This window comes from Thalia democratica, chromosome 1 (assembly GCF_965202585.1).
Source record: "Thalia democratica chromosome 1, ktThaDemo2.hap1.1, whole genome shotgun sequence".
Lineage (NCBI taxonomy): Eukaryota > Metazoa > Chordata > Thaliacea > Salpida > Salpidae > Thalia > Thalia democratica.
In genome coordinates, this window is record NC_139165.1 from 22,601,517 (window position 1) to 22,624,716 (window position 23,200).

Sequence of the window (23,200 nt, forward strand, 5' to 3'; positions counted from 1 at the left end):
TAACTATGTAGTACTTATAGTATTTTTATATCAAAAAGCCAAAATTATTTTTTTACCTTGTGATCTAAAAGTAGTTTTACATCTATATTTTTTTATTTTCGGTGATAATTTAATTTCCTTAAGTAAAATATGCTTTTTGTAAAAGTATGATTGATATTTGAAACAATCAATTATTGAAATAACAACTGTTTTTTTTTTAACTTATTTTTTTTGCTTTTAAAACAAAAAAAGGTTAAAATACTACACCTGATAAGATATATTGCTGTTTTCTAATAATTTTCAAAAGATAATATTAACTTTTTTCTCAGAAAATACCAATGTACAGTCAATGAATCCTTTTATATTTAACAAAACTTAAACCTATATATTACAGAGTTGCCTTTTCATTGCTAACTTTTCTTAATTTGCTAACTAAAACTTAATTGATCTTTCCTAAAATATTTCAGCTAATTTTTTTTCTGCTAAAATTTTTTTGTGAATAAAATTGAAAATATTTATATTACAGTAGTACCCTTAAAGTTTTTTAATTTTTAATTTTTTGTATAACAATTTATAACTACTTAAAATCATTAGATTTTTTGCTTTCTTTGTAGTTAACAAAGCAATATTTCTTGTCAATCTTGTTTCTATACACTTCAATAACTGGTTTAAAATAATAAAAGTTAGCTTTTTAGAATTAAAATTATGTTTTTATTTTATAAAGTGTTTCCTAGCAAATGAAACTTTTTCATTATGGTGTTAAAATAAGGTTTTTATTTTTTCATTATGAAGTATAATATTTATTCTTGTATACAAGCTTTGTGTCTATTTTACATTGTTTAATTTCTAGTAATTTGTACTTAAAGTTACTTTGTAAACAGCTGAGAATTCAAATAGTATTTTACTCAAATATAATATTTTACAAAATACTTTCGAAACAAAAACGTTCCACTCTTCTAAATTTCCTTTTTTTAACATTTAGTTTGAATTACTTTTTTTTGCAGTTTGAATTAACTGAACTTACCTAGGTTAGCGCAATTACCATTATTTTTTACAACAGCCGCTTTACAGTAAACAAAACAAAAAATGTCTTCAAGCAGCGGCAATCCTCACAGCTCAAGCAGCAATAAGAAATCCAAAGGTACAACTTCTTCTGCTGTTTCAACAAGCGCGAACCCTCCAACTGAAGAGGACGCCAGAAAGGTCGAGGCGAGGCTGAAAAAATACGAAAGCATACTGAGTCAGCTGCACGAGGCCATCACCGCGGCCGACCAGAAAGAGCTGCGGTTGGAAGACTTGGACGCGAGCACTTCTATGTACATTGTCACGAGCAAACTGATGGAAAAGTTCGTAGAGTACCACAAAAAGCACTGCCAGCTGAAGAAGATATCCGACAAAATCCACACCAGGACGGTGAACATAAACGCTTCCGGTTACAACCAGGTCAACAAGTACGTGGAAGCGTACATCAAGAAGACGCAAAAGTTCCCGGACCTGGCCATTGTGAACCGCCTGGTTGAAAAAGCCAGTCAAAAGTACGCTTTGAACCTGGACCAGAGCAAAATTGATAGTAACGCCAAGCTCGTATTCAAGCAAGCCGGCAAGCAGTTGAAGAAGGGCAGAATTGACGATCTGAAAGAATATTTGAGTTATCACCAGGCAGACCCGAACGCCGAAGACCCTGCAAAGAAGGACGCGGAGCTGGAGCGCAAGCTGAGGGAGAACGCGAGGGTTGCGAAGGAGAAGTTGAACCGAGTTGAGGACGATCACGTCAGGTTGCAGGAGCAGTCGGTGGCCAAGAGAAGAGCCCAGCTTGAGAGCGTGGTGTCAGAAGATGAAGATCCTTTGGCAGTGGATGAGGAGTCGTCTGAAAATGAAGATTAGAAACAATGAAGTTTAAAAGTAACGTGGTGCTATTAATGATATGTTTGTTATATGCTTGTCACTGTTGCTTAAAAATAAAGACCGTTGGGCCATGGAAGAAGACTCATCTTGGAAACAAGATAGATTTACAACAATGTGTAAGTAGTTTGGTGCTGCTGTCAGTAAACTTTTATATGTTTGTCACTGTTACTGAAAATCTGTATAAATTTTAAGTGTTTATTTTTTTGTATTGTGTCAAATTGATCAGGTTTTTTAAGTTATAAAACGTAATATTTTTTTATATTGGTTCTGTAAAGTTGTATAGTTTTACTACAAATGACATTAGTTAGTTAATATTGTTCAAGTTATTTATTTTTTTATAATTTGTTATTATTTAGTAAATTATTAAGTAATTAAATATGCGTGTAAAGTTATTAGATTCGACTAAAAACAAAAACATATTTAACCTAGAAAATTAAAATTTGTGTTTATTTTTGTAGTAAAAAATAGTGTCAATTTTTAACATGTGTGTTATTAAGCGGTTCCTTTTCAAAGTATTAACCATAATTCTTACCATGATTTTGTAATTTATGTATATGTAACTCCTACGTTTTTATAAATGCTTATTTTTGTATACTCATAGCTAGCTCCAAAAGCAATCTATATAAGTTTTCAAAGGTTTTGGTAATGTTACACACAATTAAAAAGTAATTTTATAATTTTAATTTGGTTATGTTTTCCAAAGTTTTCTTAGTTTCTAAAAAGTTCCTATTTATTTTGTGTAGACAACTAGCTACTGAAAACTTATAAAAAAAGTAAAAAAAAATATTACTGTATTATTACAAACTTTTAATAAAGTTTGTATTTGAAAAGCTAATAAATTAATTTTTATTCTGTGTTAACATTTTTAAATTATGTTTTCATTTCTCAAAATTCTTTTGTAAAAGGTTTAAAAAATACTAGGGATATTTTAACTATTGTAAATTATATTATAGAAAACATGTTGTTGTATATATTTTTTCTTTGTTTATGTGTGTTTTATTAAACGCTCTTTCTTTATTATTTTTCTAAGTCTTAACTGTTACATAAAGATGAATCAACTCTTTTACCTAACATATCAAATTTTTCAATACATACACCTGTGATCTGTCAGTTCTTTATTTATTTTATAACCCTTAAACATTTAAGTATTTTTTATTTGGTTTAGTTTCAGTTTTAAAAAGTATTGCCATTAACTGAGCAAAATGTTTTAAGTATAATTTCTTACAAAGATGTTTAAATTTGCATAAAAACACAAAAGTCTCTGCTCTAACAAGTTAACATTAATACAGCCACTAAAGATAATTAGAAATGAGGACAGTGTTGATGGTGGCTGAGAAGCCGTCGCTGGCCGCTTCAATAGCCAAGATACTGTCGAGAAACAGCTGCACATCAAGGAAGGGAATCAGCAACGCGTGCACTGTTCATGAATACACTGGTTTGTTGCTGTTTTTTTACGTTTTGTTAATTTTTTATGACAAAACTTAAAAAAAGTGTAAATTTGTAGTTAAATTTTTTTTTCAATAACTTTAAAACACTAAATACAAACCTCAATATAAGATATTCTATTAATTAATTACCGTCAAAGTTAAAACTATAAAACTATTTTATTAAAAACTAAAACAATACAATTTAATTTATATCGTCGTTTTCAAACAAATTTCTAAGAGTGTTTTTATTAGCAATGTAAAAGTAAAGGTCAAAATGTCTTTTTAAAAAACTATAAATGGTACTTACTAAATTTTTAACGTTTGAACATCTAATTACTGAGTAAAAATTAATCAAGTTTGCTTGTTAGTTATAAAAATTAAAACTATTAGTAATATTTTACTTATGGTTTTTATTTCCTGCTTTATGAAACAGTAGTTGGTACAAACACTTCATCATAATTTTTTTTTGCATTACATCATTATATCTGTTATTCAATAAAACTTGTTTTTAGGGTTTTTATATTGAAGTTTGCACTTCACTATTTCAAGATAAAAGTTAAAATATTTTATTTTTGAAAATTTGTAGTTATTAGTTAGGTTGTACTAATTTTAAAACAAAATGAGTTTTTAGCTGAATCCATCTTCCTGGGCCAGCCGGTAAATTGTAAGGTCACTTTAGTTTGTATACAATAAACACTATCACACATTATATACACACAAGTTTAAAACTCAGCTATAAGTTTAGACAAGCAAAAACAGTACAAAGACGTATTCAACAGGTTCGTTCCAGGGCCAACAAGTGAACTTCAAAGTGACGTCAGTTTGCGGTCACGTGATGTCAATAGATTTCGATGCGAAATACAACAATTGGGACAAAACCGACCCGGCTGAACTGTTCAGTGCTAAAACTGTTAAGAAGGAAGCCAACCCCAAAATGAACATTGTCAAGTTTGTTTTGTAGTACTTTGAGTATGAATTAGAATTGGTTAGGTTATTATAATAATATTATCAAGCAGTTTTTGATAACTTTCAATACTTTGATAATAAACTATGAATTAAATAGTTTGCAACTTTTGTTGTTAAGTACTTTGAATATTTTTGTACAGTCTTATGGTTAAAAATCACTAATGAAACAGTTAAAATTGTTTATATACATTTGAATTTTTAGGTTCACATTATTTCATACAGTTTGAGCTATGAAAATCAGATGAAAAACCTAAGATGACTAAGTCAACCTGAAAACTTTTAAAACTTTTAATTTTATACTATTAAGTATGAACAAGCTCCGTACAAATCATTTCAAAATGTATATCTAAAGAGACTAAGATATTTTTAAATACAATTATCCAGGTTTCTGGACAAAGAATCTCGAGGAATTGATTATCTGGTTTTATGGTTGGATTGTGACAAGGAGGGTGAAAATATTTGCTTTGAAGTATTGGACATTGTTGAACAGAATATCAGGGTTAGTTTTAATATTTTAAACAGTACTTTTAACCTTTAGAATTTTTTTTTAGTAAAAATTTAAAACTTGTTTGTTCATATTTTTTTGTCGAATTTGAAGTAATTAAAAATAAAATAGTTTTAGATTAACCATACTGTAATATCAATAAATGAATACTTACTTTTCTAAGCTTGAACTTGTTCTAAAATTGATACAGCTTGAAAAAACTGTTATAGGTTATTTTTAGTGTAAATTAACAAAGGTTAGTTATTAAAAATATGTGGTTATCTACATTGACAGAAGAAAATTAGTTTAGTTTTTTTTTCAAGCTAGCTTTAAACTTCTTTGTCACCTCTTGCGTGCGGAAACATTCAGGTACTTTGAGTTGTATTTATTTTAGTAAGATCTTATATAGCAGTTAATTTACAATCATTCAAAATCAATTAAAAACTGAGCTATTTTTTCAATTTATATATTTAATTTAAAATAAGATTTAACAGCTACAATTTTTGATTAGAAATTAGATTTAATAAGCCTAAATATTTTTCTTGCTTACTTTACTAACACAAATCAAAACATAAAGTTTTAAAATATTTTCATAAAACAAGTTTTGACGATAAAACTGTCAGTCATTTAATCTATTTACGTTATTGCCTAATACAACCAGGATACATACCACAGACAATAAGTACTTTAAACTATTCAATACATTCAAACATTAATATATACATAACTATTTCTTTAGAGAAACTTACAATTTGGCAGGAACGTTTTCAGAGCGTATTTGTGTTAAAAAACTGACAAATTATAAAAACAAATATTAATAAACAATATTAATAACATAAATCACAAAATTAAATAAAAATAATTGATTGTACTGATAGTAGTAGTTACACAGGGAAACGCGCAATTCGGGAGGAACGTTTTCAGAGCTCACTTCAGCTCCATAACTGACAAGGACATCCATCAAGCCATGAACAACTTGAAGGTTCCAAACAAGAACGAGTCGTTGAGTGTTGACGCCAGACAGGAACTTGATTTGAGAGTCGGATGCGCCTTTACAAGGTTCCAAACCAGGTACTTTCAGGTTTGCAAATATATATGCTGTTCTAAAAATGTTTCAACTGTTTACAAGATTAATTAATTTAATTAGTAAACTTTTGTTTTGAATTATAAATCAAAACATCTACGCACATTTTATAGTACAAGTACATCTGGATAGTTCTTGTGTGCTGTACGGTCCATGTATTTCTAATAAAATAAATAATAATGTAAGTTTTTTTTTTCATTTAGAGGAAATATGGTTTACTTGATTTGTTCTTGCGTATCATATGGTCTATAATGTATATTATTATAAAATTTATTAATATTTATGAAACTGATAATTAATATTTCAGGAAAAATACGGTAACCTGGACAGTTGATGCGTTTCGTACGTTCTATGATATATAATGTTAAAAAAAAACTTATATTACTAATTTCAATAATGTAATTTTTTTTTGATTTAGGGAAAATACAGAAACCTTGATAGTTCGTGCATATCGTACGATATACATTGTTAATATGATAGTACTAGTAATAATATCTTTTTTAGGGATATTACGGTAACCTGGATAGTTCATGCGTGCCATGATAAATACTGTTAATAAAAGACAGCAACAATTATAGAAAAATTTATAATTTCAATTTAGGGAAAGTACGGAAACCTGGACAGTTCATGCGTGTCTTACGGTCCATGCCAGACACCAACGTTGGGTTTCTGTGTTGAGCGGCACGACAGAATACAGGCGTTCAAACCCGAAACTTACTGGGTACTGAATGTTGATGTTAAAAAGTGTGACAGTGACACAAGTAATACAGTGAGGCTTGATTGGGAGAGGTGAGTAATCGTTTATGTAGTAAGTAAAATATTTGTTGATAAACTTTTAAATAGTTGGAAGAAAAATTTATTAAATACCTCTTAAGATTAAAAATTCTAATAAATGAATTACTTTGATTACTGTTAAGCTTGATTTGGAAAGATTAATAATAATTTATTTTATCTCATTTAAAAACGTTTATAAAACTTTAAAATTTATATATTCGGGCTTTCGTAAATATTTATAACAAGCTAGTCAAGTAATAATAAATAGCTAGAAAAGTGAATAGTTTGTAAAAAATATTTTTAATTTGAGATGGCTTACTTTTCAAGTTTATAAGCAAAATATTTTGATAACTGTGCTAAAATCACTGCGAATATTCTACCTGCCTATAGCAAAGATAAAAAATTTGTTAAAATAAGAAAAATATTTCACGTTTTTATATAACTATCACCAGAGTGCGAATATTCGACTTACCTATTGCGAAGATGTACTTGGACATAGTGAAGTCATCAGCTTACGGTGAAGTTACAAGCGTCAAGAACAAGACGAAAACTAAACAGAGACCACAGGCGCTTAACACTGTGGAAATGCTGAGAGTTGCAAGCAGTAGTCTGAACATGTCACCTCATCAAACTATGCTGGTTTGTTGTTTGTAGTAGCTGCTAGTTAAGCTATTGTTACAAATATATAATTCTCAAAACGTTAATAAATTATGTTAGTTTTTGACTATCAATAACATTTTTTTGTTTCACTCATAATAAAAAAAAAAATGTTTAAAGATTTTTTTCTGACATTTATTGTTTTCCGATACAGTCAGCAGAGAGGTTGTACACACGGGGTTACATCAGCTACCCCCGAACTGAAACCACCCACTACCATGACAACTTCGACCTGAAGTCCCCGGTTGCCATGCTTGCGCGTAGCAACGAGTGGGGTGAGTACAGCAAGCAGTTGCTAGGTGACGGCATCAACAAGGCGAGGAAGGGTAAGGATGCGGGCGATCACCCACCGATAACCCCAATGCAAGCTGCCAGCTACCAGGAAATTGGTTCGTTTTGGATATAAATGCTTTTATTAAACTGTTATGATCCATATATTTGGCGTATCAGTTGTGGTTGTTAAAAGTTGTAATAAATTAATCATTATCATCTAATTACTCCAATACAGGCTACCAGTTCCAAGAAAATCGGTTTGTTTGAGTGTTTGAAAGATAAACACTTTTTTATGGGCTACAGTTTTAACAAAGATATATGAATTTACTTAAGTTTGAGTTTGCTAAAAATTGCTCTTGCGCACTAAAAAAAGTTTTTCTTGGTACTTAACTTATACAATGTAACCCCTACCAAATTTTTTACACCCCAACATCCTTACACTTTAAAATACAAAGTCTTGTAGCTCGATAAGATTTTATTAAATTATCACAAGTACCAAAATTTCCTTGCTCTTTAGCATTCAATTCATATCAACTCAAAGTACACTAAAATTTAGTTTTTATTAATTAAAATTTTGAAAAACATTTTTTATGAAGTTTTGAATAGTACTTTATTTTTAACGTTGTAATGCTATCAGCATTCGGTTTTATAACTATTCCTTATTTTACTTCATACCACAAAAGCTTAACAGATATCGGAGACGTATACAAATTATTAAAGTGAATTTGGATTAAAAACATTTTTTTTTGTTTTTACGATACTGTTATTGCTTATTTTAAGATTTAGCTCGATATGTATTTAAGTAATAAAAATTTTCCTATTCGTTTTTAATGTTTATTTTGTATGAGAGCAATTTTTTTACAGGTGGGGGAGACGATTACAAATTGTACGAGTACATAGTGAAGCACTTTCTAGCCACAATAAGCAAGGACTGCACTTACACACAGACAGAAGTTCAAATTGAAATCAGTGGTGAACTGTTCACTTGCACTACTAGAACCCCTTTGAACCCAGGATTCACTGCGGTTAGTTTGTGTTTTCTTAAGTTTTCCCGACAAAATTAAATAATATATCCTCAAAAATTTGTTTAGCAACAAAACCTTATAGTTGTTGATTTCATTAAAAATTTAAAAATGTTACTAAGCTTAAAGTATTTATCAAACCAGATAATGTCATGGTTGGGATTTTTTCTATGTTTTAAATTTATTTTAATAACACATTGTTAAAAACCTGTCAATAAATTTCATAAAATGTTGATAAATTAACTTCTCGCCAGATAATGCCGTGGTTGGGAATAGAAGACGGGCAGCAAACGAGTTTAAAATTCAACAAAAATGACAAAGTAGAAGTTGTGAACGCTAGTTTGAGCGAGAAGAGAACGTCTCCTCCCGACTACTTGAGCGAAAGTGAACTGATCACATTGATGGAAAAACACGGAATTGGTGAGTGTGTTAATACTTGTTCGTTTATCTATTTTTATTTAGCAGTGTTATGTTTTTGTTTATATATTTAGTTATTTTGTTTTTTTTTGCTACTTTTATGGTTGTTAATAAACTTTTATTCAGCATTTTTGTAATATTTGTTATCAATAACAAATGCAACAACTAATATAAAATCACAAGTGTGTCTGTATATATCTATAATGACATATAGATATTTATCATTGTTATCAAGTATATGAATAACTAATCCAAACAGGTACTGATGCTTCTATACCAACGCACATAAACAACATCGGTCAGAGAAATTACGTCACAATCATAAGTGGTAGAAGACTTCAACCTACTAGTTTGGGTTGGTTTTAAGTTTAACTTTTACAAGTTTGCTAACAGACTTTAAATGAAGAATGTAATTCATTTGAGTTTTAGTCAATATGTTTTTATGAGTTGTATTATTTAAATCTTCTTGAAATAATGTTGTAAGTGGCAAAAGGTTGTAACCCATTAGTTTGGGTTAGTTTTATAATAAATAAGTATATCTATCAAATTTGTTTGTTATGAATTAAACTAGTCTGCTGTTCCACTTATGCTTTGTCTTTTTGATTCTTTAATTCTTACACAAATTACTGAATTTTGCTATGAGCACGTTTTATGAAAAACTTATACTATGATGGGCTATGAAAAATTATCTATAAAAAATTTTAAGCTGAGCTAAATACCATACACTTTATGTTAAGTACCAATAACTAATAAATAAATGAAAGTTTGTCTAAATTTACATATTCAAAAAATGTTGAAATATTTTTGCAAACAATTAAATTAACTTAAATGGTGCATAACTGAATAGTTATATATTGTGTGTATATATGTAACTAAGTACTACTAGCAGTTTACCAATACAAGAAGTAATAAATTGTATAATAATTTAGAACTAGATTGTTTTTGTGAGTTGGGTAGTATTAAAAAAAAGATAAACGCAATACTTGTAATTGAAATCACAATTTTTAGTAACAAAATCTTTAGAAAAAAACATTAAATTAGTTAGATATTGTTATTATTAAGTAATCAAAAATATTAAAAACTTTGTAGTGAAAAAAAAGAATGATCGTACTTAAATTTTAAACACACTTGAGTAATATCACAAAGCATTCTAGTTTTACAATGTTTATCACAAAAACATTAAAACTAAAAAAAAATTACAATCAGTTTATATAAATCTGATTAAAATTAGAATTTACAAGAGATTGTTTGAATTATAAAAAGTATTATAATTATTTTTTTGTTTTTGATGTTGAAATGACCCTTTTGACCTCTCTTATTACTGGTAATACTCTTATAAAATAAGCTTTATTACTTGTTTTGCAGTATATGTTAGTTGTTAAAACTCGGAAACATTTTTATTTTACTTTTCTTAAATATAATTAATATATGTTAGATTTTTAATTAGAGAAGGCATAATAATATTTCAGATCTATTTAATACAATTTATGTTGTACAGAAAGCATAAGTTCTAGTTTTTAATTTTACTTATGTTTTATGTACAAGTTGTTATTTGTAGATGTTATAGTCTATGTGTAATTAGTTTTCAAATAAGTTTTATGTTATGACTTTTCTGTTCTTAGGGTATTAATACACACTAGATCACAAAATATTGTTTATTTGTTTAAAAATTCATACTCCCCTTCGAAGTGTTAAAATGCGTGCCAATAGCAAAACTTGAAACTTAATTTTTAAACTAAGTAATTTTATTTTTAACATCTAAAGTACTATTTCAGAGCATTTAATTTCAGTAGGTTTAAATTTTTCGATGAAATTTTTAGAACTTTAATTCATCTATAAAGTTTGTAGTTTCATTACTTTTATTTTCTTTAAATACAAGAAATGTAAGTTGAATATATTGTTTTGATTGTGATTATAATTTTTTTGTTTCAAAAATATTTTAAATATTTTTATTTCAAAATCTTTTATTTTTATGTAATATTGTTAGATTTATTGTGACTGTTAAATATTTGAATTATAGTATAAATTATATTACTATGCATGTCATTAAGATATTAAATATAACAGTATTATTTATATATTTTTCAGGAATAGTGTAAGTGCATAATTGTCTCAGTGAAGATATATATTCTTAATTATTTGCATTATTATTTATATTGTTATTAATCTACAAGTGGTATATTTTATACATTTATATTTTCAGGTATAATGCTAGTGCACGGCTATCACAGGATAGATAGAGATTTATCATTACCCACAATAAGATCACAAGTTGAAAAACAACTAAATTTAATTTCACTCGGTTTGTTTAGTATTTCATTATTTTTTGTTTCTTAAAATTACTTTCAGACAGAAATTTAATTGGTTTGTTAAAAACTAATGGAAAATTTAATATGCTGTATGAGTACTTTTATTTAGTATTTCAATTCTAATTAGAAGTACTTAATGTTTGTCTTATTGTTTAAATTTTACAAGTTCTTAAATTTTTCAAAACTTGTAATGATGTTCTTAACAATATATTATTTGTACTTAAATTTCTAACATGAGCTCCTTAAACTAACAAAAATATTATATTTATAAATCCTTTCACAAATATTTTATATTTAAAAAAATAACATTTATTGCTGTTTTAGTTTTAAAAGTTTAAACTATCATCCAAAAGTTAAGTGTATCAATGAATAAAAATATTAAAACTTTAAAATAAATACTAATTTACTATGATAAGTAGGTTTATAAATGATAATTTTATAAAGGCTTTTTTTTTTGCTGTTTTGAATAACTTAAGTATATTTATTTGAAAACAATAGTGTTTCGAAAAGAGTTTTTTTTTTTTAGATTTTCATTAAGTTCAACTTTATAAACTAAACCTCAAATATAACTAATAACAGTTGATAAAAAAAAGTTTTTTCCTGAAAAAGCCAATACTTATTAATTTTTTTAATTATTTTTCTCAAATAATTTAGATATCATATAAACCGATCTTGTTTGTATCAATAAATTTATAAAATATAGTTAATTCTGAATTTTTTTTTAATTTTTTATAGGGTAAGCTATTTTTTATAAACTTAAGTAACTCTAATAAAAAACATATTATGTAATAGTTTTAATTTTATATTAGAAGTAGTTCAGAAAACTAAGAAACACATAGACGTTTTTCTTAAGTAAATGGATAATATTAATTAAAACATTTATCTGAAACAAATGAATAAATAAAAAGTGTTGTTTTCACATAATATCATTTTTCATAAGTATAAAAAATAATTGTATTTAAAACCAGTATTATTTATCTTAAAACAGAAGGTAGCAATATAAACCTGAATATTTTGGTTCATGCTAAAGTAAATAATGTAATCCATGATATAGTTCCGAACAAATAAATAAAAACTACTTTTAACAGGACAAGCGAAATTCGACGATGTACTCCAGCACGCAGTTTCTAATTTTCAGCAGAAGTTTTTGTATTTTGTTGAAAACATAAAAGGAATGGACAAATTGTTCGAAGTCACCTTCACTCCACTCTCTGAAAGCGGTAAACCCATGTCGAGGTATATATTTATTTTAAACTTTTAATAAACTAGATATTATTAAAAAAAAGTATGTGACTCTTCTTTTACAAAGAAAAGTTATTTTATAACTCTTTTGTTGGTTTAACTCATGCTTCTAGTTTTTATTTAAAATATTTTACAGTTTAAGAACAAAATTTTTACATAAGTGAAGAGTATTAAAGTAGACCGACTATAACTACAGTAGACTACCGCGTTAAGTACGCACTTATTCAGAAGAAGGAACTTCTAAGAAATTCCAGTTTATTTTTGCCTAAATTTTCAATCACCAAGTTTTCCCAGATTTTTTTATGTTTCCAGGTAGAATGGCCAACCTGCTGATTTAGCTTGAGACTTTTACAATTTTTAAACTAGGGTGAGTAATCCTGAGTAGTCTAAGTGGCCTGAGATTGTGGCAGTCCTGTTATTAAATGTTAATAAGTGGCTGTACTGCTATAAAACATATAAATCTAGATAACAAAGTTAAATAAACCTATAAATACAACATAGTTAAGTCATAATTTAATTTAAATGTACAAACATTGATGCTTTGAAAATGTTTGGTAAACGCAATGTAGTTTGGTATTTTCCCTCTAACAAAACAAAATATGGAAAATATGGCTTATTATTCTTTTTTATATCATTGACTGACATTGACTTTCTATATTAAATGTATGTACTAGTTATGTAGAATCTTTTTATAGAAAAAACAAATCATTTTAAAATCTATTAAAATATTTTGCAGATTAGAATCATGTATTAAATATTAATTAAAAAAAAAAAGACTTGTTTGTTTGGCCTAATTATTTGATGGCTAGTTGTAAGAAAGAAATCAAACAACTAAATTTCATATTATACTATCTCGTCAAAAAGTACGCACTACCCGTGCTAAGTACGCACCTTTTGGTCGGGTTCAGTTTGCGTAATTAAGCGGTAGTCTACTGTAGTCAATAATTATTACATTATGACGTAACAAATGCATTACAACATACATTAATCAAATGATAAAAGTCCAGTAAAATTCTAAATCGATTCAAAACAAACATTATAATTATGACGTAACGAATACGTTTGATTTGTACGTAACGGTAGATGCAGTGTGGAATAAAACTTATATGTTTTATATTATATGTTATAATATAATTACAACTTTTATTTTACATAAACATTCATTATTACATTATGACGTCACAGATGCGGTAGATGCAGGAGGTACATGAAATTGGTTGTGACGCAACCACCGAGGTTGTACTGCAACACTTGCGATCAAACTTATGACCTGCCAAGCAAGACCAACGTCAAGTTGTACAAGGAGTTGAAGTGTCCGTTGGACGAATTTGAACTACTTCTGTGCACCACCGGTTTGTTATGTTGAGTGTTATTGCTAAAATAATTTTGTTTGTCAATTCAACCAGTGGTTTTGTAACTGATTGTGATATTATTGTCAATTAGCTAAAACTAATACTATTCTAATGAACAAAATTCGTTTAAAAAATCATTGCAGCATCGTTTGTTGAAGTTATTAGCGTCTTGAGTTGTTTAACTTATCGCACCAGTGGCAGCTTACCGCAATAAAATTCTGGTAACACCGGCGGTCTATGAAATAAAGATTATTACACATAGTTTGTATAATATACTGCTCCAATTACTTTTGTTATATTCTATCTTATATTTAAAGTATTTTAACAGGTACTGGTAGAAATTTTATATATTATGTCCTAATGTTACAATCATTATAATTCAATGAATCTAACATTTTACATTTATAGGTACTGGTGGAAAATCTTACATATTATGTCCTTACTGTTACAACCATCCCCCGTTCCCGAAAATGAAAACTTACCTATATAATAAAAATTAACTACTTCATATAGGTACTGGTGGAAAATCATACATATTATGTCCTTATTGTTACAATCACCCACCGTTCCCGCAAATGAAAACTTACACCGGTTGCAATCACTGTGTTCACCCAGGCTGCCCTCATTCTAAGTTGGTTATTAAATTAGAAATATTTTTCAAACATCAGTATTACAATTTAAAGATTTATAGGTTTATAAAGATCTTTGATTGTGGCTTTAGAAATTAGTAAAACTACACCAAGCACCTTTTAAATAGGTTTATGTTTTTTTTAATAAATGTTTTTGTTTGTTCTTGTGGTAGTTGTGAAATATAATAGTTTAATACTTTTTTTTATTTAACAATACACTTAACAGATCAATTTTAACAGTTTTTTTATTATGAAAACTGAAATATAAAATATTTTTAGATCCACACTAGGAGTTTGTTCTTGTGAAAATTGTGAAGACGGTATACTGGTTTTAGACGAATCATCTGCTCCAAAGTGGAAACTATCGTGCAACAATAAGATGTGTTCAACTGTTGTTACTATTCCGAAAACAGTTCATAAGGTTAGTGTGATTGTTAAAAACATTTAAGTTTTTTGTTCTTTAATAAAGACTGTTTAAATGTTAATAGAGAGTATTAATGAATTTAAAACTTTGATAAATGTCATCATATAGTAAGTGAAAGCTCTATTTAGAAATAATATAAATAAAAACATAATTTAGCTATAAATTACAGCGAAAACTGTACATTAAGTAAGTAGGATTACTGTTATTAGTTTTGGCTTTAATTGATTAAACTAATTTAGTTAGTTCAGTTTTAAAAGTTATTTAGATGAAGTAATAAGTTTATAATATTAACTTTGTTATTCTATTTAAAAATTATTAAACTTTCTTAATAAACCATTAGATGTACAAGTTATAAAAGTTTTGTACAAGTTATAAAAGTACAAACAAATGTCTATATTGCAGTTTATAATAATTATAAATATATATGTTTTATTGCTCAACTTGATTAGTTATATAACATTAAAAATAAAATATATTTTTCTTGTTATTTGACTAAAAAGTTATAAGTAAAGTATTAATATTGTTTTAGTATTGTTTAATACACTAATCACTGTTCTTTAAGACAGTGATACATTTTTTTTTATTGACTGTTTCATTAATCAGATATCAGTATCGGAAGATAAATGCCCGAAATGCGCAAATGTTTATTATTTGGACGTCACTTTTCACAAGGATAAATCTCCATTGGAAAATAATGAAACTAAAAGAACAGGTGATAAAAAATAAACACACAAAATATATTCTATTGTTATCTTAAAAAACAGTTCAAAAATCTTTAGTAAATTTTTGTATAAAAACCTTAAAATTTATATATTAGGTTTCATAAATATAATATTAGTATTATAGATGGTTATATACTAGTGTTTTTTCGACCAAATCCTAAGAAATCTCGATAATAAGATTCAAGAAAATTATGAATCAGAAACTAATTAGAACAAATTAATTTGACGACTAAATATAACTTTAAAAGTTTCATATAGTACAGTGAAAGAAGAAAGTAGTTATTTAGTTCAACTATAACCATAATTGTTCTTTATTAAATTTGTTCAAAATTAATTACCATGGTTACATTCAACTTCCGCTTTTTTTCAGGTTGCATCTACTGTGACGAGGTCCTAAACAAAATGGTGTTGGTCAAGAAAGCCCGGACCGTTGTCAGGTCAACCAGAAGTAGGGGGAGGGGAAGAGGGAGGGGCAGAGGACGTGGAAGGGGGAGGGGAAACCCCAAAGACAAGATGTCTCAGCTGGCCAATTATTTTGTCTGATTTACAAATTTTTATTTTATGTTTTCTTTTAGTTCTAATGTAGTTAGCCAATGTGTTCGTAATAACAATTTTTTATAGTTAATGATATTTGTTTGTGTTGTCTAAAAATAACAACTATTTTAGTTACTATCTTTATTAAATCTAACTTATTTGTGTTTGTTTTTACTATTGTATGTTTTTTTATAATTTTTTATCTGTTATTTATAAAAACTTTTAACTATCTTTAAAAAAGGTCCAAAGTTATTATTCTTCTTAAATCTTAATTTTACGAAAAAAGTGAGTAATAATGTATAAAGTAAGTAAACTTCAAAACAAAATCATGATTCGGAAAAAATCAATTTTGACACTGGAAATTTGAATACACTGACTAATTTAGTTGAATTATCTTTATTATTAGTTAAGTTGGCCAAAAATCTTTACTCTGATAACAATACATTAGTTTTACATTTTAATAAAGTGTTTACTTGAGTTCAAATAAAACAGTTCAAATTAAAGTAGAGAATGTAAATGCTCTTTTTTGATCATAGCAAGTTTGAAAGTCCAATAAAAATAATTTGTTCATAATATTGAATGTAGCGAACAGCAACTAGATAAAGATTTTTTTTTTCAATTTCGTCAATTTTTCTTATTCTTAATATCAGAGTTTTATAAAGTGGGCGATATCGTCCTGTCAAAAGAGGTTTTTGCTATCAAAATAACAATAACTAGTAAAAGAGCGTATAAGTAAATGAGTAACTAACTATACAAGGGATAGTTCCAATAAACTGTTTATACTTTTCAAATTCCTACAAAATGGGTATGATTTTGGTAAACCCTGATCTAAATTTTACAAAAAAAGAAAATCTAATGATGCTTATGTTTATAAAATTTTTTGTTACTAAACTCCTCCCTCATATTTAGTTGTGTTGTTAAATTTTTTAAACTTTTATTATTTAAAATGAAATCTTTATGGTTGTTAATCTAGTAGTAGCTATATACTGGTAGCCCTTAAAAAAACTTATTTAAAGTTTGTATAAACAAACTAAATAGATTGTGGTATAATTTGCTTTGAAACTTTCAGTTATCAAATTGTTTTGTAAATAAAACTTTGATATCATGCTTTTTCTGCTACATCAAAGAAAGAAGTTTAGTTTTTACTTTATTGTTGTTCACTAGATACTATAAAGCTTTATATAGTATATATTTTATACTTTTAGATTATAAATTATTCAAATCTTTCACGGTTTCTATTATCTTTGATTTTAAATATTTCAGAAGGCGTTTTAATTCGGATAGTATAACAAATACAATAAAAGAGGCTCGCTATCGGCTATGTGTTTTAGGAGTATAAAAAGAAACAATAATAATAAATCACAGACACAGTTATGCAATAAACAAAACAAATCAATTTCATAAACCTTATTTTTCTCCTCATTTTTCATCTGCTTCGGTTTCTTAAATGGTTGTTGCCCTTCTTTTGGTCTTCAGTGTAGCACATTGCCATTTGACGCTGTCATTTACAAGTAATTTTTAATTATCAGTTCTTGAAAGACAAGTTACTTAAGTCTCGCTTACATACGTTCTTAAAACATAATTTTTCTCAGTTGCGTTTGCGAATGACCTACTCGCTAAACATAGAATGTTTGAGATTTGTTTTTCAACAACCTTTAGAACATAACCGTGCCAGCAAAGCCTGTGTTAACTGAGGATAAATTCTCAAAAAATGTACTAAAAGTTTGACAATCTGGTATGCTAACACTTAAAAAAATATTTTAGATATAACTGAAAAAGTCAAACGTAATTTAAATAAAAGTTTAGTCTCTAGTTTAGCTTTTAGTCATCTGTTAAAATTCAACTTGAGCTGAAACTGAAGCTATTAAGTTATTGATTAGCCTATTGTTAGTAACTAATAAAAGTTTATAGCTAAAACACAATATTTTTACCAAAATTGTTTAACAAAATCAAAACACCTGTATAAGAAGCTTTATGTGTATAAATACAAATATTCCACATTACTATCATAATTTTTTTACACAATTAGTATATCTAAACAAAACTTACTTCAAGTTTTTGCATAAACAGTATAAGTTTTTTATATGATGATCTTTAACGAACAATTTTGAAAAATAATGTTTCAGGTTTGCTATCTAAAAATTAACAAAAAAGTTAATCAGTATTGGTATTAAAATAAGTTTTCGATAGCAGAATCAGAAAATATCATTACTTGTAATAGTATACGTAATTCACGTCTGTTAGTTATTGCTTAATTGTTATTTCTATTGTCAAATAAACCTATAATTTCTGATATATTTTAACAAACATTAAACATAATAGAACCAGGTACTATTCTTATAAATGTACAAAAAATCCTAAAATTAAATAAAAATTAATAAAAGTTTTATCAATATTTATTCAAAAAGTCGTTGCTCAACTAACTGCAATTATTGTGGTGTTGGTTTTATAGTCCCATGGTTATTGTAGTTAAAGCAACATAACAGATTATAAAAAGTTTAATTATTATTAAAACAATTTTGCATAACAAAATAAAGGATTAACATAGATTAAAACGATAAAGGTAAAAATCAGTATTAACAGTTTTAAGGAAACTAATTAAAGAAAATAAACATATTCCTATTGTTCTAAAAATAGTATTTGTTTAACAATCGTTATAGTTTAGAATCTAATTCACTAGTTTAGTTTACGAACGACAAATCAAGCGCTCAAAACGTTGTGCCCTAGGACCTTGGGCATAAAAAAAGTTTTGGTTATCAAGTAGTACACCACGGATACTTTTTAACGTCTTATCCAGGACTAGTATATATCTAGTTAGAAAATAACGTGATAATTTCAAATAGAACTAATAATACGAGCAAAACTCAACTTAGTTGTAACTAGGTTAGCAATATAATCAGCAGTATAACGATTGTATTACTCTTTATTAAAAATGTGTTACCCTATTTTTTTAATCAATTTGAATAGCAGCATTATTATAGCTATTTTTAGCCAAGTTGAGATGTTTTCGCCTTTTTATGTTTTTGCATTAGACTACTGTAGACATGTTGATAGTCTGTGTATAAATATATACATACATCTAATACATATTGTAGTAGTTTGGGAATAACTTATTTTTTTATTTGACTTGTATACGTAACATGTCGATTTATAGCTCTAATAAAAAAAAAATAATGTATTTATTATTACATTATTATATTATTAAAAGAAATCATCACACACTTCTTACACAGTTTAAGTTTAATAACTGATTGTTTCTTAATAAACACGATAAAGAAGTTTAAGATCAAAAACTTTATTAAACGACCAGTATATATAAGAAGTTTTAGTCGTCAGGTTTCTTACTTTAACTTTGTTGAGCTAAAATTTTTTTTTATAAAGTTAAGAAAAACAACAATAAATATATTTTATATAATTATTTTTTTAATTAGAACTCAATATAATAAAAAAATAAGAAGTAACATTCAAAAGACAAATGTTTATTTTATTGTATAAATTAAAATAAAACATTTAAGCTTAATTTTATAAGTTAATGACTACCCTGATGTTAAAACACATATTTTCAAAATTACTTTTATCATATTCTAATAATACATTTTTCAGTGAATTTTTATAGTTTGTAGTACGCAGTAAAATGTATCCTTTTAAATATTAATAATACAGTATATAAATACAATAACAAAGTATTTTTTCATTATGTACTATAAAACTTTTTTTGAAACCAGGTAACACAGTATTGATATAACGTTTTTATCAAGGCATAAAAAGTATTTTTTGTTTTGTTATTAAACAACATGCCTTTCTGGGCACGAACTACCTTTTAACCTAAGTATTCGTTTGCGTGAAAAAAATTAAAGTTTGTGTTCAAAACAGACTTTACACTTAGTTTAGTATTATTAACTTCAGTAGTATTTTATAAGTTTGTTTTGTAAACATATCATAATTTTTTGTTTTCTCAGTACTACAGGTTATTAGGTATAAAAATACACTGGCAATTTTTTATTTTTTACTCTTCAAAAACGGGCGTGGTAAAAACTGTTAAAAAATAAAAAAATAATAATTTTTTTATATATGTTCTTAAGTTAGGCAATTCAAAAAAAAAGTTGTTTCGTTAATTAAAATGATAGTTCATATTTCATCTAAAGTTATGTTAGTTTGATTGTTTTTTGAAACTTAGTCGGAATTTACTTTTTTTTAATTTCAAATTCGTACATAAAAGTCTTTATACAGTTATTGTTGAGTTTTGAATTTTTTAAATTTATGAGATTTGAGACAAAAATGTTTTTTAAATATTTAGCGATAGAAGAGAGAGAAAAAAGTTTTTTCTATGAATTTTGATCAAGCACTAGAAATCACAGTCATTACTATTTTGCTGGTTAACAAAGAGCTTTAACTATAAGAACAATATTATTTTACCATTAGGAGTTTCATAAAACTCCTAAGCAATCTAAACAATTCAGTAAGATTTTTATAACTTATGAAAAGTTGAAGTTTTTAATTAATGTCAGGAGAGTTAGTTTTATCTCTTTTATTAATTTTTTGGTTTTTATTGCTTTGTTTTTATCTTTTTATAAATGAGGTGATTTCAAAAATACAAAAAAAGAACAAAGCTATGTAGGGCAATACAAAGTATAAGTTCATTTCGATTAAAATTTTAAGTAACAAATAAAATTATTTTCTAATGATTAATTTTTTAACTAATTGTATTGATTGCGTTACAAAATTCTCATAGTTTTCGTTTTTGACTCTTTGTTAATTTATGTTTTTGATTACACAATTAGTTATAAGTTTATCTAGATTAGTTAAAACCTATAAGTATAAATATACTACAGTATATACATAATACTATACTGTACTATATAGTATACTATAGTATATTTTTATTTAAAAATAAATCTTTTTTTGTATTATTTTACTTAGTTTTTAAAACTATTTAAAAGGATAGTACATAAAAAAAAAATTGAACTATGTTATATCTTTTGTCAAAGTAATTGATAAATTTATGAGGCTTAGAAAACCAGTATTGTCACGTTTGAAAATTCTAAAAATTTTTATATTGCAAAATAATTTATATTTAAATTTTTCATGAAAAGGTTCACTAAAGATCATACAATAAAATTTTGCTGTCAAGAAATGACCTGAAGCTATTACAAACATTTTAACAACTGCAATCAATTTTTTCAAAGGGTTGCTACCTGCATAGCTGTCAAAAAAGTTAAAAATAGATTCATTAACTCAAACTAGTACAACTGAAAAAGCTGATGCAATTTTAAAATTGGTTGAATATTGTTGTTAATAATATTACTAACTATATTGACTCATACGTTAAGACTAGTTTAATAGAGTGGTAGAAAAAAATATTTTTTTTTTAACAAAATTATCTAGAACAACAATTTAAATAATTAAATACATTAAAGATATAAAAACTGCTATAGACTTCAAAGTTTAATCTAATTGTTTTAATTTTATAGTTTCAAAGAGATTAGCATTTTATTTTTATTTTAAATTATCGATAAATTAAACTTGTTCAAAACTAGTTTGTTAATAAAGTTTAATTATAAAACAAATGAGTAAACAAAGTTTTGAACGCAGAAAATTAGATATAGCTGAGACACTGTAAGAACAATTCATTTTTAGAGTACTTTTAATACTATTTTAACAAAGATAAGTCTTAGTTTTAGATAAAGTCTTAGTTTATTGACAAAGCATCTACATAGTTTTTGAATGGCAATAGCTGATATTCAGAATTTTTTATTTTTCAGCTTTGAGTCTCAAATATTATATCTTTTTATTAATGTACAAACATTTAAAAAAGATGAGGTTTTTATTAAAACTCTTAGGATATTTTCTTATAAAGTTTATAAATTAAATATTCTCGCGAGTTTACTACGTAAATGTGCTTATCAGCGAGAAGAGTTGAGAATATTTGTTTTTATCAGCTCGAGTTTCAATACAAAACTTAAAGAATGTATTTTATTATTCGTTCAAAATTCTAAGAATACTTGAAACAAATGAAACTAATATCATTTTGCAATACCTCCATTATTAATGTCAGATAGTTTCAGCGGTGAGTTTAACATTTTAAAATCTGTACAAAGAACTCGATATGTTCTAGTCTGTCAAATTTTATGTTTTAAGTTACTGTATTTAAAAACAAAAAAAATTCTATTTTCTGGGTCAAATAAAAATTTTTACTTGTTGTTTCCTTTTTCAAATTTTTCTACCACAGTACATATCTAACATTTTAATAACTAAAGCTTTTCGAAAATCTAACACCTTATAATTTTTTTAGGTTAAAACTTTTTTAATCAGAAATACAATTCAAACCAATGCTGAAATTCAGAGTGACCAAAGGTATATAGCTTCATTTTATATAGTAATGGATAAATAAAAGTATAAACTTAGTTTAAAATAAATATCAAATAACCTTCTATAAATGATAATGCTATAAACTACTTTAAATTTTCAATTTGTTAGCCAACAAGTTTTAAGCAACGTTTAAACATAGAAGAAAGTTTAAACCTTAAATAGTTATAAAAAACAGCCAAAAGAATATAATGAAGTGTTTTTTCTGATTACTTTTGAATTTACTTATTTTACAGACGGTGTAAACGGTCGCTTACCACATGAGGGTAACTCTGTCACCAGTGATATCAGTAAAAATGTCGAATCAAGTGAGTATAGATTAATTGATAGATTTGCGTATTTAACTTTTATTAGGAAACGTTTGAAAGCAGCTAGTAAAAATGTTTTAGTTTTTGTAAATAGTAGACAAGATAAATTAACTACTTAAAAAATAATTTTTGCATTGTAAGCGTTTCAACTGATAAACATATTTGATTATATTCCTTTAAAAATTAATTTTTTTTAATACATTTTGTTTAAGATAAAAGATTAATTTCTGCATAAATAGTTTTAGTATTTTTGTGAATATTTTGTTTAAAATTTTAATAAATCTCCTGTAATGTTTAAGCAATAAAAATGTTTATTCATACTATTA

General features: G+C 26.5%; 2 protein-coding genes across 2 annotated transcripts; both read left to right on the top strand.

Annotated features, from left to right (window-relative positions):
* The first annotated feature begins 1,065 nt into the window (after positions 1–1,065).
* LOC145834521 (death domain-associated protein 6-like) lies at positions 1,066–1,863 on the top strand. The gene has a single exon (XM_082941969.1). It carries the CDS (start codon positions 1,066–1,068, stop codon positions 1,861–1,863), a length of 798 nt encoding a protein of 265 aa, XP_082798095.1.
* A 1,329-nt stretch (positions 1,864–3,192) lies between these two features.
* On the top strand, positions 3,193–16,209 carry LOC145848440 (DNA topoisomerase 3-beta-1-like). The gene is made up of 17 exons (XM_082953906.1): positions 3,193–3,319; positions 4,091–4,259; positions 4,662–4,776; positions 5,654–5,842; positions 6,447–6,634; positions 7,072–7,258; positions 7,431–7,665; positions 8,414–8,574; positions 8,826–8,991; positions 9,248–9,343; positions 11,192–11,290; positions 12,386–12,533; positions 13,725–13,891; positions 14,405–14,522; positions 14,800–14,941; positions 15,548–15,656; positions 16,037–16,209. Exons 1-17 carry the CDS (start codon positions 3,193–3,195, stop codon positions 16,207–16,209), a joined length of 2,589 nt encoding a protein of 862 aa, XP_082810032.1.
* The last annotated feature ends 6,991 nt before the right edge of the window (positions 16,210–23,200 follow it).